This window comes from Tasmannia lanceolata, unplaced genomic scaffold, assembly GCF_043159265.1.
Source record: "Tasmannia lanceolata isolate RefF3 unplaced genomic scaffold, GAP_Taslan_0.1 ptg000015l, whole genome shotgun sequence".
Taxonomy (NCBI): Eukaryota; Viridiplantae; Streptophyta; class Magnoliopsida; order Canellales; family Winteraceae; genus Tasmannia; species Tasmannia lanceolata.
The window spans coordinates 43,570,262-43,597,015 of NW_027518692.1; the positions used below are offsets into that span (position 1 = coordinate 43,570,262).

A 26,754-nucleotide genomic window follows, 5' to 3' on the forward strand; every position below is an offset into this window, starting at 1 on the left:
TACATAGGGTTGGAAAGTGGGTAGGTGGGAAGAAGAGCCCACAACCCCACACAGCCGAAAAATAAAAACACGCCTTCCCATATCTCTCTCTACCAACTTCTCAAATAAACATAGTAAAATGATATACTATCCCCCTTTTCCTCCTTTTAGGCCATCCCCTTTTAGTCTAAAAGGTTAGTCATAAATACACTAGAGTGGGATGGCCCGAAGAAGAAGAAGGGGCAAATATATGAGTTAAAGAAAACAAGTAGTGCATATATACATGAGCGATGAGCAAAGTCTTCCATTTTCCTTGCTCATGGAAACCATAACCTTTCTCCCTCGGCCAGTCTTCCCGTGCTCGGCGGTCTCGTCCTCCACCTCTCGGGTCCAACGGAGGAGAGGTTCCTCTTCTGTGGTCTTTGCTCTCGACAAGAACCCTAACACAAGCAACATCAGCAGTAAGGGGGTTCCTAATTCGAATTACGTGGTCCCTTTTGACAGGTCTTCTTCTTGCATAACTCGCCCTCTTGCTGAGATCCTCAGAGACCTCAACAAAAGAGTCCCTGACAAGATCATCAAACCCCATCACAAGACCATCCCTTGGTATGTATCTATAATCGATTCTCTCATCTTTATCTCTTCATATAGAAATATAGAAAGGAAATCTCGAATTTTGAAGATAAATCCAAATCCCAATAGAATAGGCCTTCTTCCTAGAGGGTGATTTTTGGAGCTATGGTTTCCAACAGACACTGCTAAGGGGTAAATAAAATATAAATCTGAGATAAAGAGGTTAAAATTAGTAGTAACACTTCTGCTCGTCCGTCTCATAACACGAATTTAATACCAAAATCTCCTAAACAACTTCCCTAAAATCGATAGCTACAAGATAGTTTTTAAAGGTTTTATTGACCCAGATAATTCTAATAGAAAAAGGAACGAAAGACTGCACATGCAGGGTAAGATTGATGACCTGCGTCCGTTCTCAACTAAACCCCCGTTCACTGAAAAGGTTCTCTCTGCTCCGGCCCCTCGTGGGTTCAAGATGCCCCAGCTAGCTCAATATGATGGAACGACTGACCTCGTCGATCACCTGGAGACCTTCAAAACGATGATGTTACTACATGGAGCATCAGATGGATTCTTTTGCTGAGCTTATCCTGGCACTCTAGTCGGAGCCGCATGAGATTGGTATTCCGGACTCCCACCCGGATCTATTGACTCCTCAGAAGAGTTCGGAGATAACCTTGTTTGCCACTTTATGAGTAGCAAACGACATCGGAGGACAGCCACATCCTTAATGGCGGTAAAACAAGAGAAAGATGAGTCACTGAAAGACTTCATTGGGCATTTCAATCGGGAAGCTCTTCAAGTCAGAACCATTGGCTGTGATGAATGCCCTACTGTCAGGAGTGAGATCGGTTGAGTTTAGACACTTCATAGCCAAGAAGACCTCATCCACTCTGGCCGAGCTCATTGACCGAGCAGAGAAGTACATCACCGCCGAAGAAACTCTGGCCGCCTTAAACCTAAATCAAGAACATCGGGCCAATGGAAAAAGGAAAGCTAAAGATGAGGAGAAGAATGGTTCAGAATTTGCTCAGAGGTCCCACCGGGAGGGCATGTCGTTCCGAAGAGATAGAAGCCTGTGACGCCGAGAGGGGTATACCCCTCTAAATGCTACTTGAACCCTGACGGCCATCCGCGGGGAGCAGTTCCTTAGGTGGCTTGCAAAGATGCAGACGAAAGGAAATAAGAGAGATAAATCAAAATACTGTCTATTTCATAAGGACCACGGACATGATACTGATGAGTTTCGCCACCTCAAGGAAGTGGTCGAAAATCTAATCCAAAGAGGGCTCCTCCGAGACTATGTTAAAGGAGGAGAGCGACCTAAGAGAGAAGCTCAGGCTCATAGCACTTCAGACCGCATGAGTCCTCAGATATCCCCCGCATCAAGAAGCCCTAGGAGATCTCTTACACCTAAAAGTCCCTTGAGAGAAGAGCGACGTCCCCAGCCTGTCGGGGTCATCGACACAATAGTGGGTGGCCCTACAGTGGGCAGAACATCATCAGCAGCTCGCAAGGCATATGCCAGACATGTTAGTTTGGCGCACATGTCAAACAAGAAACAAAAAGTTGACCAAGTAATTTCTTTCTCGAATGAAGATTTGGATGGAGTTCTCCTACCCCATGATAACGCTATGGTCATAACAATGCTTGTGGCGAACTTCGAAATGAAGAAAATACTGGTAGACAATGGTAGCTCTACCGACATCTTATATTACCACATTTTTAAGAGGATGTTCCTAGGAGAAGATCATCTCAAACCTGTCGACTCGTATCTCTATTGATTCGGTGGAGACATAGTAAGGGTTGAGGGATCCATTGAACTACCCGTACTCGTGGGAACAACACCCACCAAGCGACCGCCATGATCAATTTCCTAGTGGTGAAGGCCCCTTCGTCCTACGACACCATTCTAGGGCGCCCAGGTCAGAACCTCCTTAGAGCAGTCACCTCAGTCTACTACCAGAAGATGAAGTTTGTAACCCCCAGTGGCATTGTGAAAATTTGTAGAGATCAAGTCACCTCTAGGGAATGTTATGTCACCGAACTAAGAGGGAAAAGAGTAGCTGAAACACTCCCCATTGAGCTGTTCGACCTAAGAGACGACGCTCAAGTATCCATGAATGAATTGGCTGAAGACCTTGTACAAGTTCCTGTTAGAAACTTGCCGACTTCTCCAAAAGCTTAAGCTATTGGAGAAAGGCGTTATTTATCTTTTATACTTTAACACTCCCCCGCAAGTGTAGCCCACTTGGCAAACACGTGGCACATTTGGTCCCACTTTGGGCCAACCATCGCATGTGCATTTTTGCTATCCGGGAGGTTTGAACTCAAGACCTTTGGCTCTGATAACATGTTAGAAACCTACCGACTTCTCCAAAAGCTGAAGCTATTGGAGAAAGGCGTTATTTATCTTTTATACTTTAACAGTTCCACTGTTCGAAGACAATGGCGATAAAGCTGTTCAGGTTGGATCATTATTAGAAGGTGACTTTGCGAAGAATTGATCAGGTTTATGAGAAGCAATGCGGATGTATTCGCATGGACACCTGCCGACATGGCTGGGATTGATCCCGAGATAAGTGTGCACCGCTTCAGTGTGGATCCGACCTGTAAACCTGTTAACAAAAGCGGAGAAGTTTCGCCTCAGAGCGGCAGCATGCGATCAAAGAAGAGGTAGAGAAGCTCCTTGGTGTTGATTTCATTCGGAAAATCTGATATCCCGACTGGCTCGCCAATGTGGTCATGGTGAAGAAAGCCAACGGGAAGTGGAGAATTTGAATAGACTTCATTGATCTGAACAAAGCCTGTCCCAAGAACAGCTACCCTTTGCTAAAAATAGACCAACTGATCGATGCTACTTTAGGTCATGAGATGTTGAGCTTCATGGACGCCTTCTCAGGCTATAACCAGTTCCAGATGTTTGAAGGGGATATACCAAAGACCGTGTCCGTAACTTACCAGGGGTTGTATTGCTATTAGGTGATGCCTTTCGGCTTAAAAAACACAGGTGCAACCTACCAAAGGCTGGTCAACAAGCTGTTTCGAAATCAGATCGGCCGAAATATGGAATTGTATGTAGATGATATGTTGGTAAAAAGTCGAAAGGTTGGCACCCACATAGTCGATCTAGAAGAAACGTTAGCGATCGTGAGGAAGCACAACATGAAACTCAATCCTACCAAGTGCGCTTTTGGAGTCACAATAGGGAAATTCCTCGGATTCATGGTTAGTTAAAGGGGGATTGAAGCCAACCCCAAAAAGATTAAAGTTGTGATGGAAATGACTCCGCCGACCACCATTCGTGATATTCAAAGACTCATAGGGCGAGGCGAGGTATTTCTTTACCTTTTCAAACAATGAAACAAAGTTTGAGGCCGTAATTGCCGGAATGACCCTAGCCACACAAGTAAACGCCGAAAACCTGAGGGCCTACAGTGACTCACGGCTCATCGTGAACCAAGTCGGGTGAATACAAGGCTAAAGACGAAAGAATGATAAAGTACCTAACATAAGTCAAGCAGATAGCAGAAAAGCTCCAGATGTTTGAGATAGTCATGTTCCCGAGGACGGAGAATACAAAAGCCGATGCTTTATCTCGACTAGCCATGTGAGAGTATTCTAACTTGGGAAATATATACATAGAGGTTCTGCGGAGATCCAACATTGAGTCATCAAATGCAGAAGTTATGCAAATCGATCAAGAGCCGAGTTGGATGGATCAGATTGTAGAATATCTCTAGTTGGGAAGGCTTCCCGAAGACTGCATGGAGGGTCATAAGATCGTTTAGCAAGCCGCTCGCATCTCCCTCAGTGGAGAAGATTTGTATAAGAGGTCCTATACTTGGCCATACTTGAAGTGCCTCCGACCCACGGACGCACACCCTTCAGGAAGTTCACGAAGGAATTTGTGGAAAGCATTTGGGGGACAAAGCACTAGCACTGAAAGTCCTCCGACAAGGATATTACTAGCCCAAGTTGACATGATGCACTAGAACTTGTGCGAAAATGCGAAAATGTTACAAGTTTGCTTCAGCAAGTCACCAACCGACCATGGCCCTTGCTCCCATCATAAGTCCTCTTTGAACTCTCCAGTAACATCAGATTCTAACTTAGGGCCAACATCTTCATCTCCATCTTCTTCGTCTTGAAGCAATCGTTCTACCCAAAAAACTTTTGTTTTGAACTTATGATCGGGTGTGAACTTTTCATCACAGTGGTAACACAACCATGTTCTCGACGGGTCAACTGCTTGATCACTGGTACCGGTGAGCAACTAAACTATCTCCTGAATCGTCTGAATCCGGGGAAGCTTCGGGTTTAGGTATAGAAGTCAGCTCTTTTTTTCCTTCGAAAGCAGACTCCTCAAACTCGACGACGATTTTTTAATGGTCGGTTTAGAGTGGTCCTTAATAAGGGCTGGCCTTGGTTGTACGATTTTTGATCTCATGGATCTCCTCGTGCTAACTTCTTGCAGCCAAGCGAGATTGAAGGCTTCCAATAATGAGGCAGGCTTCAACATTTGAACTCCAATCCGAATCTCATCCTTCATTCCACTTGAAATTCCTTTTGATAGTCCGTAACAGTAGTTAATTGACGTAGCTTTGGTAATTTCCCTGCGCAATGTTCGCTTCTAATTGGCCCAAATCGTACATCCATGGCATCAATGACTTGATCCAAAGTAGGTTGGGGCTGGTAATCCAAATACCATTAATACAATTCGAGGGCTTCACCTTCTACATAAAAAGAGGCAATAGTTAGCCACTGGTTTGGTGGTATCTGATGGTACTGAAAGTATTGTTTTTTTTTTTTAATAGTAATACTGAAAGTATTGTCCAGCCCTAAATAACCAGCCATTTGGTTTTCTGCCATCAAAACGAGGGAAGTCGAGCTTCATTGTTCTGGTTTGGATGCATCCATTAGTGCCAAACATCCGCCCTATAGTTGCAGCTACCACCAACGTTGCCTGTGAACATCCAGTAGATCCGTCTAAGTCCCTTGCTTGATCTCTCATATGGTCGAGGCATTGGTGTATCTGTTCCAGCAGTTTTCCATGTCTTTCAGGTTTCTCCCTCTCATCTTGTGAGCCTTGCAAGCTTCGAACCCTCTCATCCATTTGGTTCAAACAAGTACCTTCTGCCATGGGATCACAGTGCTCTGATACCAACTTGATATGATCCGAATAGGCCTTCCTCGTGGAGGAAGATTTTTGGCTTCCCTTTTTGCTGCCCCGAGCTATGGTGTCCAACAAGCACTGTTCAAGAGGTAAATAGAAAAAGAAATCTGAAATAAACTGGTTAAAAATGGCAGTAACAGTTCTGGTGATCTCCTAAACAACTTCCCTTAAAGACAGCTACAAGATAGACTCTAGGGGCTTTATTGACCCAGATTTTTCTTATAAAAAACAAACACTGCTAACTCTATCTTATCCCAACAAACTTCTTAAAGAAAAGAGTACTACAGAAACAGGTATTGGATACATGGCAATTACAAGATTCATATCACATACATAGTTAAATACATCCCAGAACTACTTCAACAATAACAAACCAAAAAACCTTCTCTTCCCTAATCTCTACTTTCGCATCCATTCTATTCTTTCTGAACTCATGCTCGTTCACCATCTCTTTCCAGAGTTAACAGCTTTTTAGTTGCTTTGTCGGGTCAACAATGACTCAGGTGCTCTGATGCTGCTACTCCGGTGTTTGGTTTTCCGTAATTCTTTATTTTTTATATTAAAAACAAATAGAATACAGTTGTAAATGTAGACTACAGACCCATTCTCAAGATTGGAGATGATTTTGTCAACTCCAGAGTTTACCGGGCGAGATCAGCTTATGGAGTTTTTTGTCTCTCATTTTTTGAGCAGAATAAGCTATGGTATTGAATCTAACACCATAAGAACTTGGAATTACATGTAGGGTTTACTCTTTTGATTCTATGATTTCTTAGTCTAGGGAATTGATTTTTTACTTCTATGCAAGTGTGGATGTGTGTGTGACAAGGGTGGTGGTTTTTGGGCCTCAGTTGGAATTTCATCTGAATAATTGAATCTTAATGTTACAAATCCCTTTTATCGTATTGGGTGTTGTTCCTTCAATGATTTAACGTTGGTGGATTTGGTGATTTACATTAGGTTCCATGCCAACCGGATGCTGAGCTTCTATGCACCAGGTGATCTTCTTTTCTTAGCATCTCTTTACTAAACTCGTTATTGATGCTTATTCTATCAAAAAACTGATATGGATTCATTACTGCTGTTACTCATCATCCTCACATGTGAAACATCATATTTTATGGTTGTTGTCCACTTTGGCAAGGAACCCAATCTAGTACTCGATTTATTTTTTACAGAAATCAGCATACCTTTTTAACCTGACTCAAATTCATAAAATAAAAATGAATAATAAAAAAAAACAACTTCACTGACAATTACAGATTCTTAACCTTAAAAAGATATCAAGTTGTTTGATGGCCCATTATGGTGGGCATCAAGATTCGTTTTAGCTCCCTGGCCTATATCAGTGTCTCTTACTAGGTGCGGGCTACCCCATATTATCCCTGATTTCGGGAAAATTGGAATTCGGGATGAGAATGCAGACTTGGTTGGTTTGCCTTTATCTATCTTGGCTTTCCCTCAGTAAGTTCAGACTTTTGGTTAAATGAGGGAAAGTTTTGGCTTTCCCTAAGTAAGTTAAGACTTTTGGGTAAAAGAGGGAAAGTCTGCCTTGGTCCTTTCATCATCTAATTCCAAAAGGAGGAGCTGAAGAACACACTGTTTGGGACTCGGCACGATCCGTCCTTTCTTTAGACTATCGTTTTTTTGTTTCCCGGATGTGGACTGAGCATTTCGTTTCAAGTTCTGCTTTTTTCAAGTGTACAATCGTGTTTTGTGGGTATTCATGCTATCTTCTCTGGTCTTTGTCGCCATATTTTGACTTCAAGCAGAAGCAAATTCTAAGGCGTCAAGGTGCAATTGTTTAATTACTTGATAGTTTTCTCTTTGGATCCCTTTTTTACTTGCTTTTATTTTAATAAAGTCTTCCCAGTGTTCATTATCACTGCTTATCAGAGAAATGCCCTTAAGGATGACTAGTTAACTAAATGCATGACAAATCCACTTGTATAAATTTCACATTAGAACCCTGTATCCTGTAATTCTTAAAAGTATCATGCTATCCAGAAGTTAGTGCAAAGTTTAAACAAAAGTTACTGCAAAGTTTAAAAGTTTGCCATGACTTCCTAAGGTGTAATTTTTCATTTTCTACGCATTTCTTGGATTTTCTGCTTTGTCACTTTTATTAGTTTGCATATATTAACGATGTAATCCATTATTTATGTGTCTCATCATATTGTGAGAAAGGCTGGTGATGTAGCTGATTTGTTGGCTTGAAAGGGTGCAAACATGTGTATTTTTACATGGGAAAGTCTCGTCCCCAGTTTTGTTCGTTTTCTTGTTTTTTAACTCTCTTCCCCAGTTTACTCTTTTATTTCAGTAAAATTTTAGTTATTGCTCAAAAGAAAAAGACGTCCCATTAACTGCCATTCTTCCAGTCTTCATGCATATGCTTTCTACCCTCTTCTTTTGGATAAGTTTTTTAGAGTACGCTCTCTGCCAAATTTTGTCTGTTATGGTAGCCTTTTCTTGGATTGTGGTTGGGAGGTTGTTTCAGCATTTCAAAGTTTTGTAGATTGTTTAGCCATGTCTCATTTGTATGGCGTTGGTGCGATTATCTTTACCTGAGCTTAAAAGCATTTTTTCCTCCAGTGAAGGTCAACTTTATTTAAATCTTTGAAAAGTGTATAGGAGCTTCACAAAAGAGGCTTTTCGTACTAGGGCATAAAAGTGATAAAATCGAATCCCAACAATTGCAACATTTAATCTTCACTTGACACCGCACAGCATTGTTTTCTATAGTAGTAAGGAAGATGAAGTAGTGCATGCATGCAGCTTTGGTCATTTGATGTTACTCTTTTTCTACAGGTTGGTGTGGAGAAATATGTGATGTTATATTTTCTGACAATGAAAGCGTGACGGTGGTGTATCGTGTCACCATACGAGGATCTGATGCAGAGGTACATCATGCTCTTAGGCCCTGTTTGTTTGAGATTGTGACAACCGATTGTCAGCCCCCAACCTATTATTGGGCTCCAAATCACAACCGATTGTCAGCCCCCAACCATTGATTTGGAGCCCAACCATAGGTTGGGGCTTGACAATCGGTTGCCACAATCTCAAACGAACAGGGCCTTAGTGTAATTTTGCTTCTATATTTTGCTGCCCCCTTTATCATCTAGAGCTAATATTGACTCTCTCATGCTAAAACATTAGGTTCATTTCTAATTCTAATTGGAAATATGGTAGAGAAATGTACTTAAGGTTTGTTTGGTTCCGTCATAAAGCGTAGGTTGATTACAAAATGGTCTCTTTCTAGTGGGCTTAAAATGTTGTTCCCCTGATGGTCTCTTTCTATTTCTAGTGGGCTTAAAATGTTGTTCCCTTGGTGATTGGTTGTTGATCATCTAGTAAAATCGCCTGCAAAATTATCTGTACTTGTGGAAAATGTTCTGCAAATCAAAAGGATTTGTAAACTCATAAGTTGGTTGGATCAAATTGAATCATAAAATTTGAATGTAAGGCCTAATTTATAAATTTTATTTGTTAGCAAAATAAAATAAATTGGGAAAAAGATAGAGCTCACAGACCAATCACAAGGTAATGAAATTAGTGCCACTATATTACTTCAATTCCAGTTCATCACAATTAAATCCATAATCTGAATATAAGTAAAATCTACAGAGTCATTTACAACTATTAAACTTTTAGCTCCTGTTGGTGTACTCTATGTTTATATTTTCTGTTAAGAGTTAAAATCTACAGATTCATTTGCAGCTAGTAAACCTTTAGCTCTCGTTTGTGTACTTAGTTTATGAGTTTTCATATGATGAAAGGCCTTAAAGTCCATTATTTTTCAAAAAGTACCGTACGGCCCATAGTATAGGACAATCCAAACCGTCCATAAGATGAGACACGGCCTAAATAGGTTGTGCTCCAAAAATCATTTCCATAGGTTGATCCTAACCATCCGATCTATGGAAGGTTAGGATCAACCCTCTAATGTGCAGTTTCTCTATATGGGAAGGATGGAGAGAGGTTTGTAGGAGTGCGGAAAAAAGCGAAAATTAGCCAAAGTTGGCCCACCCGACCCCGCCCCCAAGGTTAAATTTTGGTGGTTCTAGTTTGGGCTTGTGCAGGCCCCCCGGGTGTGTGTGTGTTAAGAAATGACCAAGGGGAAGTAGTTTGGGCTTTTGCAGGCCCCATTGGGGAGTCGGTGGCTGAGGTTCGCGCATCTCATTAAGGCTTAAAACTCTTGGCAGCCAATGGAGTTGATGGAGTTGATAAGGTGATTGTAGAAGGGTGCTCTTTGACTATAATGAAGTGGCTAAAAGGGTCCCATAGGCCCCTATGGAGGTTTGATAGATTCTTTGATGAAATGTTTGACTGGATGGGGCCTTTACTGATAGAGTTCAAGCATATCTGCCGGTCGGCAAATGAGGTGGCTGATTCTCTTGCTAGAGCCAGAGTGTCGAAAGAGTCTTAAGCTCTGTTTGAGTCGCTTCCTTCGTGACTTCTCCTTCTATTTCATGTATCTATCTCTATTTTGTTGTTCCCTTTTCCTTGTATTTTGACTATCTCGGTCTTTTTTGTAATAAAATTGGCGATCATTAAAAAAAAAATCAACTTAAATAGTATTTTGACTATCTCGGTCTTTTTTGCAATAAAATTGGCGATCATTAAAAAAAAAAAATCAACTTAAATAAAGTTCAACTTTTATTTTAGTGCAGCCCAAAATAAAAGAAGAGAACATGTATTACATGTTGTCTTAAAAACATTGTTCATGTGTTCTCTACATAGGACCCACAAAAACTACTGGAACCTTACCCAAAAATTAAATAAAAATTCCAAAGAACTTCATAAATTATTATAACTGTGTATTAATAGCTGTGTTGATCAATCTTTGTGATTAAAAAAAAGAGCAACACAAATAACTGTGTTGCTCATTTTTCGAACCTTACCATTCAAAACAAATTATTATAACTGTGTTGCTCAATCTTTGTGATCAACAGAGGCCAGTGGGCCCCACTATGGATGCTAGCATGACTTTGGGTACACGAAAAATATTTGCGAAACGATTACTGGAGCTTCCATCTACCCATAAACATATCAGTTGTTAATGCCATTAAATCATGAAAATGCATTTTATTAAATATAGATTCACATATTAAAGTCTACTGATCTTATAGAGATGCTTCCCAGACACACTTGGAAATTGTTAAGTAACTTCTACCTCTCTGTTTCGCATCCTGAGGTCATTCTAGCTCTGCATCTGCTTCAGTTACTAAAGTCTACAATTGCACACTTTGTTCTTAGTGCTCTAAATGCCCTTTCTTGCAGCCAGAATAGAAAAATAAAATACTGCCACCCTCTGATAAACATTATGATACCCTTTACTTTTGAATATTGCATTTTTTTTTGAAAAATGACAATTTCATTAATAATCAGAATAGGACAAGACATCCCACACCATGTACATGCACTCCCTAAGTACTCCTTCCTTTGCTAAGATGTTCGCTGCCTCATTAGCCGATCGCCTTCGATGTTCAATGTTGGGCTCCAATAATCTTATCAGATCCAAAATTTCAGCGATTAACCCTTGAATCCTCCAAGGACCCCTTGAAGCATTTGATGCCCAACTAATTGCATTCGCTGAGTCCCTTCCACAATTAGCTGCCTCGTTTGCATCACATTCCCCTTCCGGCCCCGATTAGGACATGATGGTTGCTTCCTTTTCATCCCTTATCAGACTCCCAATCCTAAATTTACCTGGAACTATGGAGCTCCCATCGAAGTTCAGTTTCACCCAACCCGAGGGCGGTGGCTTCCTCTTCGGCTGTGGTTTAGTCCGAGTAGTTCTGTCCCATATGATCGCCCACCAGTTACGCAGAATATCTGTTAGACCATATGGGATTCTCTTTTTCGCTTTTACCCAGGAGATGATTTCCACTCTTATATCCTCTGTAACTTGATTTGCTCTCCTTCCTATTTCCTCAAAGATCCGTCTATTGCATTCTTTCCAAATGTTCCAGACAATGGCATATGGGATGGTTTTCCATAGCATCCTCCCTAAGTCCCCCAAAGGACCTTTGAATATCGCATTGGATTGTCCCATATGTTAGTTTCTAAAAATCGAAGGAAAATCAATTCTCAACAATATGGGAAATTAAATAGTTGACAATGAAGTTGTTCGACTGTTCCATGTGGGTAGCGATTACTACATTGAAATTACCAGATGCTTAAGGCCTAAAGTAGCCTAAAGTAGCCTACTTTTTATTTGCCAGTCAAATACCTTGCTGCTTCTAGTCACCCAATCTTATTGAGTAAAGCTCCATGGACCCCAAACACCTTTCTGTTCTAGTCACCAAATGTTATTGCGTAAATCTCGAAGGACTTACTGTACCCATGTCTTCACTCAACCGACTTTACTGAGCTCTGGGTCTTGTTAGAGACTCGGGCAGTAGTTTAAGTGCCTCCTTAGATACTTTTAATATAATCTTATTTGCTACTAGGGCTTCATTTTTGGTGGCATCCAAAGAGGCCATACATCTCCCTACATGATGCATATCTAGATGTGCCTAACCTTTAAGCAATGCAACTATAAATGATAAGAAAACTTAGCACCAAAAGGTCTAAAACACAACTTCGGCCAATGTTAATTGTATATTCTTAATTGCCCAGAGGAGACCCAATTTTCTTGTTTTATCAGTGTTGTTTATTGTTTCATCCCTTGATTGCTCCTAGCACAAGTAAAATATGCTCTGAACTGTCTTCCTCAGTGGAAATTTTCTAATTTCCTCCAATTAATCTTTTGATAGCTACTTGCTGATGCAGGCACACCGTGAGTCAACTGGGACAGTATTCTCAAATGATGATCAGATTGAAGACCCTGTTGCTGCAGCAGAGGAGATTGCCTTTTGCAGAGCATGTGCCCGATTTGGTCTTGGCTTGTATCTCTATCATGAAGATGAGAATCATGAGATTCTATAGAAAGTGAGGGTCCTCTCATCCTCCCTGCTTCCATTGTGGTAATCACTTACTGAAACAACGTTTGGTAGAATTACGTTTAATCAGTTTTTGAGATTTAGTTTCAGATATACATCTCCTTTTCCCTCTTGATGTAAATCTCTATACGGGATCACAATCCTCTGGTTGTTTGTGTGGTTTCTATTTTCGATAATAGAAAATATACATTGATGATAGATTTTGTCTGATTATTGATCTCTCACAAAGATTATCCAATATGCATTGCCAACAGACATGCTTATAAAGTTATAAGCATGTCTGTTTCTATTTGCAGACTATTAGACACTATCAGATGAAAACGCTAAGGTGATGATTTATCTCTAACGGCCCCTCGAATAGACAAATATGAGAGAGAGAGAGAGAGAGAGAGAGAGTGTGTGTAAATATCAGTATTAATTTTATTTTAAATAAAAGCTAAAGAAGACAATCTACATAGGAGCTTTGATAATTACTTCAGTATCTATGGCTATTTATACAAGCCTAAGCTTGTTTTCATTCCTTTTTTTTTATTCGAATGGCAAAATGACAAAAAAACTTGATTTCATTGTCTTTAGTACATTACAAAATTTACAGATAGGTTCAGACAAATGAAATTGTGTGTGACATGGAATCACTGACTACCATGTGAGGTGTAGGCATTTCTTATTAGATTTTTTGTTGGGGCTGGGCTGGGCTGGGCTCACCTAATTAAACCCGTGAGAATTGGTTGTCCTTGCGGCCAAGATGGCCTTTCCTTGCACACCCGAGGTCCTGATGACCTTGCGGTGCTCATTGAAGCTCATCTCGTTGTACACACGGCTACCCAACCTCTCCACTAGTGCCTCCATCGGTCCTATCTTCTTGTTCCCCTCAGGGTTGAAGAACACAACCAGTGACATCCTCTCCTTCTCTCCGTTCACTGCGGTCCTGTGATCCACACTTTTGTAGATCCCATTGGAGAGTATCTGTTGTAGGTCGATGAAGATATAACATTATTATTATTATTATTATGGGAAAAATACAGTTACCCCCCCTCAACTTTCTGATGATAAAATTGTAGTTTCAAAGTTCAAACTCATCAACTACAACCCCTGACATTTCAATGTGTATAAATATAACCCCTCTTTTGAAACACTATCAATGCTAAGTAAGATCTCGTCTCTAGTCGGTCGACCAGAGAACTTTCTCTCGTCCGCCGACCAAAAACACAGTGGGCCCACATTGTTTGTATGCGGGGCAATGGGGGTAGTATTTCATTAGCTCGAAATATATCTATGAAGCTAGCATTTAGCATATATTCACCTCGAGTTGGTCTGCAATGATGATGACCAATGCATCCTTGATGGGAGGAACGGAGAACCAAACGCCGTCCTTGTTGACCTGCAAGCCTGATACCTGGTCCTGAAATATGGCTGTGAAGCCTCCGGGATCAGTGTGTGAAGCAAGGCCGAGGGCCAGTTCAGGCTGCGGGCACTGGGGGTAGTAGTTCATCCTGTAGCAAGCTGCCACACCTTCCTCCCCACCAAAACTCTCGAATAGAGACCCCTCTGGAAGTCCCAAGTCCTCCGAGAAGATGCCAAGCAATCTCTTGCAAAGGGAAACCACTCTCTCCCCGTACTCATCGATGATCTTCCTGATATGCATGGAAACCAATATAGAAATGATTCTGTTACGGGATTACTTGATCCACATGTAATATGACACTTTTTCTTCGTAAGCAAGCTGGGAAAGGTATATGAAAGCCATCATTTATATCCTTGAGAGTAACATGATACTTTTATGATTAAAGAAAAGAGAAAAGAATATCTGTTTGTTTTAGATTTGGCCTGCCCGTCAGCTTGACATAGTATGGGGTTGAATTCACAATCTCGAACCCATGCTCTTTGGCGAAGGCGACCACCAACTCACCGGTAAACACAGTATCCTGGTCAGTGGTTATGGTCTGTGGTAGGTTGTGTCAACTGTAGCCCTTTTAACTCAGCCCTGATGATCCCCCAAGCAGGCATCACAATCTTGTCCGACAGGCCACCCTCAATAGGCCACGTGCCTCCCCAACGAGAACAGGTTAGTTAAGGTTAGAAATAGCCCATGGAAAGAAAGGATAAGAAACATACCGGATAACATGGTGGATTTGGAAAGATTTTTCATAGAGGGTGGAGGGAAAGAAGATGGCAGAGGGGGTGGGTGAGATACAAAGAAGGAACCGTGGGGCAGTGATTTGGACAGAGACGTAAAGATTTTGAATAGGGGGTTGAAGAACTGACAAGGTTTAGGATAAAGATTCAGTTTCGCAACATCGCGATAAGGATGTTGTCTCACTTTTATTCGCGAGCAAGGTTGACGAAATGGAAGTACAAAGGAGTGTGATCAAGCTTCATAACCACACACATTCTAAAGGCATTCGAGCAAATCAAAGGCCACTGGTCAACCATGGAAATAGGCACAACAGTGCCAATCGGTCGTCACCAGAAAGGTCTCATCCATGGTCAGAGCCACCCCTGAAAAAGGCTGAGGAGATCGGAGGCACCGACAAAAGGCACCAATGCCATCATTCGCTGGAACACACACACGGCAAACTCACAATCCAAGGAATTTCATCTATAAAAGGGAACCTGCACCTACCGGTAGATAGAAGGAAAAAAAGAGAGGCACCAAACCAAGGTAGCCTGAGCTCTAGTCTTCTGATCCCGGAGCTCTTAGAGGAAGAACCTATCAGGAAAACCTGGCAAAAGCGACCCGTGCCCGCGGGTCGACCCGACCCACCCGCAAAAACACGGGTCGGGTCGGGTCAACCCGCGGGCACTTGGCTTTTTAAAGGGTGGTGATTTTGTTATGCTAATCTAGTTAGATGGCTTTTTTTCTAATGCAAAGGATGGTGATTTTGTCATGCTAATCTATTTTTTAAGGGTTTGATGCCTAAATAGGTTATGGCTGGCACCATAGAATATAAATAGGTTGTGGCTAGCACCATAGGCTGATCCCAACCCTCCGATTTGAATGTTAGAGGGTTGATCACTTGATCCTAACCCTCTATAGATCGGAGGGTTAGGATCAACCTATTGAAATGATTTTTGGGGCACAACCTATTTAGGCTGTGGGCTATCTAATGGACGGTTTGGATCATCCCACGGTGCCGGCCATACACCCCCTCATCAAAATCCAGTGATAATATTTTCCAAAATAAATTACTGTTTGAATTTGCGGGTGACCCGCGGGCGGCGCGGGTCACCAAAATTTTGACCCGCAAAAATGCGGGTCATCTCCTGACCCGACCCGTGTGACCCGCACCTGCATCACCCGCGGGTTGACCTGGCCCGACCCACCCGTTTGCCAGGTCTACTATCAGGACACTCGATCAATTTTGGACTGCAACAGAAGGGTGTCCCTGGAGTACCAACTCAGGGCATTCCTAACATTTTTTTGACTGCATATTAACTTGTGGATTGTTTTTGTGCCCCAGCTATCCCAGGAAGGACCCATCTATCAACCTAAGCCGAATTCAAACAGAAACAGCTATCCCTAGGAAGGACCTGATGGGGTATAAAAACAGCAGCCTATTAGCTGTCGACACATGGCCCGAAGATGGCCCACCGCAGACCCCGCGTCAGCAGGGGTAGTTTGGCAATTACTGCAGAGTAGGTGAATTCGAACCTATAGCTGGCCGACACCTGTCTTGGGGCAATAACTCCCCAACTACCCCAAGTTTCCTTCTATAAAAGGGCTTCCAAAGCTCATAAACAGGGGTAATAACTTCTTACCCACCATTGTAAATTAGCTCTGCTCTCCTGCTCATACTGACTTGAGTGTCGAAGGGCCTGTCCGGAGAAACACTCCGGGTTGGTCTTTTGACCTCGTTCGCTCCTTGTGCAGGACTCAGCTCCCTCACTTCTGTTCCTCAAGATTCAAGTCACCCACTTCGGCTCTCCGGGTCTTCTAGCCCGACTCTTACGTCACTGCCATATCTGTTACCGATTTAGGCCTAACAGGACCCATCTATCGACCCAAGCCAGATTCAAACAGAAACAGAGTTTATCTCTTTGAGACGGATTCTTGATTTTCATGGAGCATTACATAAGTACAACTATGAACCCAAGTCGTTTAATCTCAGTTGAAAAAGCTAAGGATGCTAGCGAAAGCCCCCTTTCATCACACTACAAGTTGCACCTGCTACGCTGGCAAATTTAGGTCTCATTTTATGCCCACTTTTAGTAGCCTAAAAGTTAGGGGTGGACATGGTTCGGTTCGGTTCAGTTCTAGGGTATACCCAGAACCGAACCATATATAATCGGTTCTCAGAAATTGGAACCAGAACCGAACCATTTATCTTTGGAACCGAACCGAACCAGAACCTAACTTGATCGGTTCGGTTCTAGGTTTACCCAACCTTTGACCAAATGGAGATATTTTGCCTAATCTTATTTTTTTCCTAATCTTCTCAATAGAGAAAATTTTCGTGTGGTTTTCTGCTCCATGACAAACAATTATATTGGTTTTCTATTAAATATTCATCATTGAGTTCACATCAAATTGGCATAAGAGCCTCTACAATCTATGATTTTAGCAGGATTTATCATGGTTGGCCGTGGGAGAAGATCGAATCTAGATGATGTTTCGAGACATTTGGAGGGTTCAAAAATTGAAACCAAATATCTAAACTTAAGTTTATATGAAAATATCCCACCAACAACCAGTTTTATTGAAGCAGAAAAGACAAAAAAAACCCAGAGGTTGGACCGTTGGAGAGAGATAGAGAGAGAGTACCGGAGGTTGGAGAGCCGAGAGCCGATGGAGAGTTGAGACGGCGATGTTGGTGGTGGGCAAAGAAAAACGTTAAAGGGGAAAAGTGGAAAACTAGGGTTTCTAGTTTCTACTTTCTAAAAAGGCAAAGAAATACATTAAAGGGGGGTGGATTTATCCTCAAGGATAAGTAAACCATTCTCACGGAACCGTTATGGGGAGGGGGCTGATTTTATCCGTTAGGGGGCGCATCACGCTTGGTTCTCGATTCCAGGAACCCAAACCCAAACCCAGAACCGAACCATAATTGGTTCCCAAACATCTGAACCGGAACCGAACCATTTAAAATTGGAACCGAACCGAACCAAAGTGGCCGGTCCAGTTCCTCGGGTTGGACCCGAACAATGTTCCCCTACTAAAAGTAGACAAATTTAGGTCTCATTTTATGCCCAATTTAATTAGCCTACGTGTAAACAAATTTAGGTCTCATTTTTTGTCTAATTCCACATTGCACCTAAATAATTTTAGAGTAAAAATGTACTCAGGAAACTTTCACATTTCCACAAATTTTAATGTGTCCATTTTAGGAATAGCAATTTACAAATAAGACTTATTTTGATTTGATCTTATTCGCAAATAATGGGACATTAAAGCCTCTTTAGAAGACATTAAATAAATGTTTCCTAAAATTATTATAATTATCATATTCAGATATTCATATTTTAATTAGGGAAGCGATATATCCGCCCCTTTTGATTACTTGGGACACCCAGAGCCAGTGTAAGTGGCAATCAGCCCCAACGAGTCCTTCTAAAGTGAAGTACATCAGCCCCTCTGCAGTCATGGATACACTATTGCTATGTGTCTCGAGTAATCAAAAGGGGCGGATATATCACTTCCCTTTAATTAAAGAGAAGTTCTATAAATAGAAGATTAAAAGTAAATAATTTTGAGGTACTGCAGAGAAAGCTGCATGCATAATAAATTAATATGGTGAGATACCTATAGTCAGGGGGATGGTGAGGCCATTTGTGGTGGTCCTTACTCGCAGTCAAAGGACGAAGATGATGGAAGAAGTAATCGTTCCAATCCAAGGTGATGTCCTTCTTCACTCCCATCCGACTCCCATAACCTTGGTAACTCACTGGATCATTCGCGTATTTCAACTTCTCTTCCATTGGCAAATCGAAGAAGCTCCGAGAAACCGCCATGGCGGATGCAAGCAACTCTCCGGGGATTCCATGATTCACCAACTGGAACACGCCCCACTCCTTGCAGGCAGAGGAGAGCAGCTGCAGCATGGATTGGCGAGGGGTCCCTGAAGTAGCAAAGGTGGATAGATCCACCACAGGTGGAGCCTGACTCGTAGCCGATGTAACTGGGGTTTGGTCTCTGATGTATCTGAGGGGCAGAGCTTCTAATCCGCTTTCGGCCAGGGCTTGTACCCTTTGGATGGGTTCTGGCCATTCCAATACACCACTAGCCATTACTCCCGCTCACCACCAACACAGATCAACACTAGTGCAGCACCTTTTCAGTAGCTAGTCATATATATATATATATATATATATATATATATATATATATATATATATATATATATATATATAGAGAGAGAGAGAGAGAGAGAGAGAGAGAGAGAGAGAGAGAGAGGGGGAGAGAGAGAGAGAGAGAGAGAGGGGGGGGGGGGCAATGAGAGCATTTACATTTGGAGCATTTTTAAAACATGCCAAAAAGAGAAGTGGGAGATACGTGGTAAGAGTTTTGGACATTTGTACAATTGTACCTATGAGGAAGGTTACTTGTAGCTGAGAATAAATATATGGCTCTCCCCATGGGTGGAAAATAAGTTCAAGATAGAGATTAAGTGGTGCAAGTTAAACGATGGATGGAGAGAGAGAGAGAGAGGCGTGGAGTTCAACACGTGATTAACATGCGATTGAGCGGGATGGTCACGTCGAGAGAGAGAGAGAGAGAGAGAGAGACCAGTTTTCAAAGGTCCCCATCCCATTTGCAGGAGAGAGACCAGTTTTCAAGGTCCCCATTCCCACTTGCAGGAACTCAAAATCGTGGGGTCCGCTGAAAATAACAGATCAAATAGCCATGTGCTCCCCTCTACAATTGTCGGCCAAACCAAACACCTCTCTCCTCCGTACCTTCACCTTAGGGCAATGGTAAATTCGCACCCCTTTTGACGTTAAAAAGCATTAAAGTCTTCCAGATACCCTCCTTTAAAAGGGTGCAGATTATCCTACAGGGGTTGCGAATTTATCGTCGCCCTTAGTTTATTCCTTTGCGGTAAAATCGTCCACCATCATTTCTTCTTTATAGACCGCCTTTCTACCTTTGCGGTAAAATCACCCACCATCATTTCTTCTTTATAGACAGCCTTTCTAGTTAAAAGGGTGCAAATTATCCTACAGGGGTTACGAATTTATCATCGTCCATTATTCCTCTGCGGTAAAATCACGCACCATCATTTCTTCTTTATAGACCGCCTCTCTAGTTAGTTTACATGTCTTCTTCGACTTGATTGCTGCCGACACTTGACCTACGAAAGAGTGGCTTTTAACTTTTTCTTGTACTCATCTTTTTCCTTCTACTTCCACCATGGTAATACTGTTAAAAAAAACATAAAAAATTCCCGCCATCGTAGGTATGAATATGCATGTCATGTCACTGGCTTTTTACACTTTGAAGTCGTCATTTCGGTTACAATAATTGTCTCTCTGCAACTCCCCCGGTAAGAACTTCCAAGCTTGATACCTAGAAGTCACGGTCCCGACCACTAATGCTCTGTTTGGATGCTAGGTTTTTTTTGTTCCCAGGATTTATGTGGGTAAAGTTTTAGTGGTCACATCAGCTTTTTCTTGCTGACATCAGCAAAATCTTCTCTTGAAAATGGTGTTCTCTCTTTCTCTTTCTACCCTCTCTCTCCACTCATCATAATATCTTTCTCTAATTAATACTTGTCCCCTCTTTTGTCTCCTACCTTTACCCACATAAATCCCAGGTAAAAAAAAAACCCGGCATCCAAACAGAGCATAAGAGAGAAGAAAAATTCTTGAACTCAAGAACATAACAAGAGAAGAAGAACCAAAATGGCAAAATGGGAGCACTGCTCAACCCAATTGATATAAAATCAATTGCATGGGTTTATCAAATTCCAAAATCCCTTATAAAGATAGTTTCTAACCCTTTAAATAAAAAACAAGAAGAGAAAATTCATCGAACTTCCTCCAGAAACTAACATATGGACTAACATAACATTAATTGCATTGAAACTCACTAGCTTTGACTAGCTTGGGAACTCACAGACACACACAGTCTACTAAAACAACCATAACATTCTAATCACTTGGCCAAATTGAGTGTGTAAATATCCGTTGGGAATAGATTTTAAAGGGCTACTACTTCCTTGTTTATGACTTTTCTAGATTCTTCCATCTAGTAATCCAAAAAACGGGCTTGAAAATCGGTCATAAAAATTATAGCAGGGATATACCTTGGAACTCCACCAATGCCACCTAGGCATGACATGGCCGCCAGGTTGTCACTTCATCAATGGGCCACGACATAAATATATTGCGTCCCAAAATCTCATTTCCATAGGATGATCCTAGCCCTCTGATCTAAAGAGAAATTGCAACCATGGAAACCTCTATAGATTGGAGGGTTTCGATCATCCTGTGGAAATGATTTTTGGAAAAAAGACGTCCAAAATGGCTATGGTCGCAAATCTCAAAGCAGAGTTCACCATGTAAGTCCTCCCATTCTATTTTTTCCCTTCTGATTTTATTTCTTTATTTTTTAACTCCCTGAAAAATGTCATTTGTTAATTACCTGAGTTATCCAAGTCTTTTACATTTACCTAAAGGGCAGTGATAAATCGACCCCCTAATATCTTAAATCGACCACCATCTCTCTCTCTCTCTCCTCCTTTCTCTCTGTATATCTCTCTAAGCACTGCCCTATATGGGGGGTCGATTTATCACTACCCTTATCTAATTGATTACCAATAATGTTTATTTAAGGGAAATGATAAATGCGCCCTTTTCATCACTTGGGACACTCAACTGCAGTGTACGTGGCAATCAAATCTGCTGAATCCTTCTTACAGGAAGTACATCAGCCCCTCTGCAGTCATTGATACATTGCTGCTGGGTGTCCCAAGTGATGAAAAAAGGTGCATTTATCATTTCCCAACACTTGCCTTTCTACCTTCTTTTGTTTGTTTTTTCTTAGAAAGGACGTCATTTCAAGAAAAGACAAACGGAATGGTGTGGAATTAAGAGGAAAGGAAGTGGGAATATTATTTTCCATATTGTAAAGTAGAATAAAATTAGGCCTGTTTGGATTGCAAGAATTTTATGAAAAGTTTAGAATGTCCCAAACTAATTGGAGTCGGCTAAATGAATCATTTAGAAAAATTTCGTGAAGAAGGTGAAAGGAATCTACCCGGCTCTAATCCTGGCTTTAGTTGGGTTCTCTTACATGGATCATTTTCTTCCATTCTATCCTATCCAAGGTCATGTTCTCTGTTATGTTCCTAGTTATCATCAAGTCTTTCCTCACTATTTCTATCCAAGTTGTTTTCGGTCTGCCCCTACCTCTTTTTACTACATCAATTTGGCACGGGTCACCTCTTCTCACAGGAGGTAGATAAATCCATCTTAGTTTGGCGAACAAAAAAAGTAGCTCTTGCAAAAAAAATGCTGGGAAATTTAAATCTAAATTAGAACCTAAAAATATAATTAACAAAATAGAAATTAAATTAGAATTGACATAAGAAAGAACTGATATAAAATAGAAGACCAGCTTTTTTATTATTTAATTCAGAGGAGTGGAGTCCATGGCAATCAGAGTGGATAATCCAAACCGTTCTTTTGTTGGACCCTTGCTTAAATAGGCTGTGCGCCAGAAATCATCTTCGTAGGATGAATATAACCCTCCACTGCACTGAAGAAGTTTCTGCAATGTGTGATCCTTCAATAGATCGATCAGAGTATTTAGATTTTATGTGCACTGAATATTGAAGCTAGGCAGAACAAATGTTCTGTTCGGTTGTGATGGGGTGTGAAAACACCAGCCTCTCACAGGCCGCCACCTGTCCCAGAGTAGGTGAGCTGCAGCCTCTCACAGGCCGCCACCTGTCCCAGAGTAGGTGAGCTGCAGCCTCTCACAGGCCGCCACCTGTTTCAGAGTAGGTGAGCTGCAGCCTCTCACAGGCCGCCACCTGTCCTGGACACCTATCTAGGACACCTCACCAGATTTTCCCTATAAATAGAGGATCAAAGCTCAGACCAATGGGTAATGAAAAATCCCTTCTCCCTAAAAACTCTTAGACATCTCCCCTTCACTCCTGCTCATACTGACTTGAGTGTCGAAGGGCCTGTCCGGAGTAAAATCCGGTCTGGTCTTCTGACCTCGCTTGCCTTGTGCAGGACTCAGCCCTCATAGCAGGACTCGTTCTCGACCACCTCACTCCCCGTTCACTCCGGTCCCCCAGGACTCAGCTCCCCTAGTCATCCAGCTCAGCTCTTACGTCACTGCTGTACCTGTTACCGATTTTAGGTCTAACAGATTCCCCGTTCACTCCGGTCCCCCAGGACTCAGCTCCCCTAGTCATCCAGCTCATCTCTTACGTCACTGCTGTACCTGTTACCGATTTTAGGTCTAACAGATTGGCGCCATCCGTGGGACCCCAGAACTAAAAGCTGTCCTTACACATCCCACCCACAAAAAGGCAGGACGCAAGAGTACGCGGATGCCTACTGCACGGGCGCGGAGTACCCAAACCGCGCTACCCCGCAGGACCCGGAGCGAGCGAATTGCATCACTAGTAGTAGCAGCTTCTGCTACAGCAGAGCAGAGCCCGGCTCGCTCAGAACATCTGAATCCCTTGCCCACCCCGGAGCAAGTTCAAGCTCTATTTCAACAGATGACAGCTCTCGTTGGGCAGTATCAGCAACTGCTTCAGACGCCTTCACAACCTCCCCCAGAGGCTCTGCGATCTGTCCAAGAAAGGCCAGACATCCACAGGGGAGAGTCGTCGCGCCATGGTGAGGATCGAACTCACCACTCCACCAGACAAGTCCATCACCCCACAGCGAGACATTCCCAAATAGAGCCTCACCGCCACCAAAGGTCGCGGTCCCGCTCCGCACAAAGGCGCCGAGCTCATGAAGATCGTGCACCACCAGTGAAGTCCCGGCCTCGTCGTAGGAGTCCGGAGAGTCAGTCCGGCTCCGCGGCGAGCCAGTATGTAGAAAGGATCAGGTCCTTGGACTACAGGACGGATCCGCTACTACAGAGAATGAAGGAGATGGATCATCGGATAGAGGAACTGGCGAAAGACCAGAGCCGGCCTGTCTCCAAGGCGTTCTCAAGCAGGACGCCGTTCACTGATGATGTTCTGGGTGCCCCAGCACCCAGAGGGTTTAAAATGCCCGCCGTCCCTCAGTATGACGGCACTACAGACCCTGTGGACCACTTGGAGACATTCAGAACAATGATGCTCCTCCACGGAGCTTCCGATGGCTTTCTTTGCAGAGCATTTCCGACGACACTAACTGGCGCGGCAAGAGACTGGTATTCCAGGACCAAACCGAACTCCATCAGCAATTTTGATGATTTTGGAGAGGATCTTGTCCGCCACTTCATGAGCAGCCGCAGGCCAAGGAAAACAACAGCTTCCCTGATGGCCTTGCGATAGGACGACAACGAGCCTCTGAAGGTGTTCGTCCACCGATTCAACAGGGAGGCACTTCAAGTGCCAAATCTAGATCCCTCAGCAGCAATGAATGCGCTCCTCGCAGGCACCAGGTCTAATGATTTCCGTCGAGCGGTGGCTCGACAAAATCCGCACTCACTAGCGGATCTTATGGCCGGGGCAGAAGAGTACATAACGGTGGAAGAAACACTGGCAGCTCTTAATTCAAACTGGAGGATAACCTCTGAAGAGAAGAATCTCCCAAAGCAGCGCAGGGAGGATAAACCTCCCAGGAGAGAGAAGTCTCTGCCTCCTCAGAGAAGAGAAGAAAACTTCACGCCTCTCAACACCTCCAGAAAGCACATACTGGCGGCGATCAGCGAAGGGGAGTTCGTGAAGTGGCCTGCTAGAATGATCTCCAAGGGAAACAGGAGAGATCCTTCAAAGTACTGTCGGTTCCACAAGGACCACGGCCACGACACAGATGATTGTTGGCAACTCAAGGAGGAAATTGAGCAACTCATCAACCGGGGCTATTTGAAAAAGTATATCCGAACTGACAGCCGCAACCAAGAGCGCAGAGGAAAGAGCCCCCAGGGCCGCAGCCCTCGAAGATCACAGCAGCCCCCTGCTCGGGACAAAACCCCTCAGCCGGCCAATGCGCAGCCTGAGGCACCCCGATCTCAGCCAAGGGGGGTCATCGGTACAATTATGGGTGGGCCTGCCGCTGGGGGCACCTCCTCTACCGCTCGCAAAGCATATGCACGGCGAGTTAACGCCGTGCACACAACCAGCAAAAAGACGAGAACGGAGAATGAGATCTCCTTCTCAGATGCAGATCTGGATAATCTTATCCTGCCCCACGACGATGCACTGGTTCTAACCATGCTCGTTGCCAACTGGGAGGTGAAGAAAATCCTCGTAGACAATGGGAGTTCAGCGGACATTCTATACTACCACGCCTTTGAGAAAATGATGATAGGCGACGACCGTTTGAAGCCGGCGAACTCAAATTTATTTGGCTTCTCCGGAGAGGTCGTGAAAGTGGTGGGGCAGATCGAGCTCCCTGTTCTTGTCGGAGACCCACCTTGTCAAGCTTTCGCCATGGTCAACTTTCTGGTAGTAAGGGCCACTTCGGTCTATAATGCTATCTTAGGACGGCCTGGCCAGAACCTGATTCGTGCAGTGCCTTCGGCTTATCACCAAAAGATGAAGTTCATAACCCCCAACGGCGTGGGAGAAGTTCGAGGAGATCAACCTCAATCCAGGGAGTGCTACGCGATGGCACTCAAAGGCAAAAATGCAGTGGAATCACTGCCAATCGAACTGCTTGATGTAAGGGACGAGCTCAGGGGGACTCAACCCACTGAAGACCTCCTCTCCATCCCGCTATGCCCAGAAGATAGTGAGAAAGTCGCTCTGATCGGCTCCTCTTTCAGCAGCAGCACTCAGCACCAACTCACTAAGTCAAATCGTCCTGCATGAAAGGTGATTTTGTAAATTAAATTTATGTTAATATGAATAATATAATCTTTTTGCAGACTCAGTCTCCCTCTTGTATCTGGAAACCCAGTTCATAAAACTTGGGTACTCTCTGGAAACCCAGTTCATAAAACTTGGGTACTCTCTGGAAACCCAGTTCATAAAACTTGGGTACCCTCTGGAAACCCAGTTCATAAAACTTGGGTACTCTTTGGAAACTCAGTTCATAAAACTTGGGTACTCTTTGGAAACCCAGTTCAATAAAACTCGGGTACTCTGGAAACCCAGTTCGCTAAAACTGGGTACTCGCTGCTTGGATCGCCACGGCTCGTCTCCGCAAAGATCGGGAGCTCACTCCTGGTCCGGAACCAGCCCGGACGCAAAAACCAACGCCGCTTGGAAACCCAGTTCACTAAAACTCGGGTACTCTGGAAACCCAGTTCGCTAAAACTAGGGTACTCGCTACTTGGAAACCCAGTTCGCTAAAACTAGGGTACTCGCTGCCCGGAAACCCAAGTTCAATAAAACTTGGTCATCCTAAGCCGTTCAGAACATCTCAGGCCGAACTGGATATGACGAGTCTCGCTACAGGACAAAATTCAGTCCGGCCCCAGCCGGACTGGATATAACGCGTTTCAGCAAAACGACAAAAAGCAGTCCGGTCCGAACCGGACTGGGCGCAAGACGACAAAAATCAGTCCGGTCCGAACCGGACTGGGCGCAAGACGACAAAAATCAGTCCGGCCCCAGCCGGACTGGATATAACGCGTTTCAGCAAAACGACAAAAAGCAGTCCGGTCCGAACCGGACTGGGCGCAAGACGACAAAAAATCAGTCCTGTGCAAGCCGTGCTCCGAATTCCGGACTGAATACGACGCGTCCTACAAAACGTCCGAATCAGTCCGGTCGAAGCCGAACTCCGGACTCCGAACTCCGTACTCCGAACTCCGGACTGAATACGACGCGTCCTACAAAACGTCAGAATCAGTCCAGTAGAAGCCGAACTCCGAACTCCGAACTGCTCCAAGCTCCGGACTGACAAAATCCGGACTGCTCCAAGCTCCGGACTGACAAAATCCGGACCGATAAGCTCCGGACTGCTCCAAAAGCCGAACTGACGAACTCCGGACTGGATCTCCGGACTCATTTC

At 43.4% G+C, this 26,754-nt stretch overlaps 2 protein-coding genes across 2 annotated transcripts; one reads left to right on the top strand and one right to left on the bottom strand.

Annotated features, from left to right (window-relative positions):
* The first annotated feature begins 224 nt into the window (after positions 1-224).
* LOC143847439 (DNA repair RAD52-like protein 2, chloroplastic) lies at positions 225-12,870 on the top strand. The gene is made up of 4 exons (XM_077356256.1): positions 225-585; positions 6,689-6,726; positions 8,537-8,628; positions 12,503-12,870. Exons 1-4 carry the CDS (start codon positions 263-265, stop codon positions 12,656-12,658), a joined length of 609 nt encoding a protein of 202 aa, XP_077212371.1. The 5' UTR covers positions 225-262; the 3' UTR covers positions 12,659-12,870.
* Positions 12,871-13,217: 347 nt separating this feature from the next.
* On the bottom strand, positions 13,218-18,947 carry LOC143847440 (jasmonate-induced oxygenase 2-like). The gene is made up of 3 exons (XM_077356257.1): positions 18,413-18,947; positions 13,976-14,306; positions 13,218-13,638 (listed from the first exon to the last, which is right to left on the bottom strand). Exons 1-3 carry the CDS (start codon positions 18,895-18,897, stop codon positions 13,378-13,380), a joined length of 1,077 nt encoding a protein of 358 aa, XP_077212372.1. The 5' UTR covers positions 18,898-18,947; the 3' UTR covers positions 13,218-13,377.
* Positions 18,948-26,754: the final 7,807 nt, after the last annotated feature.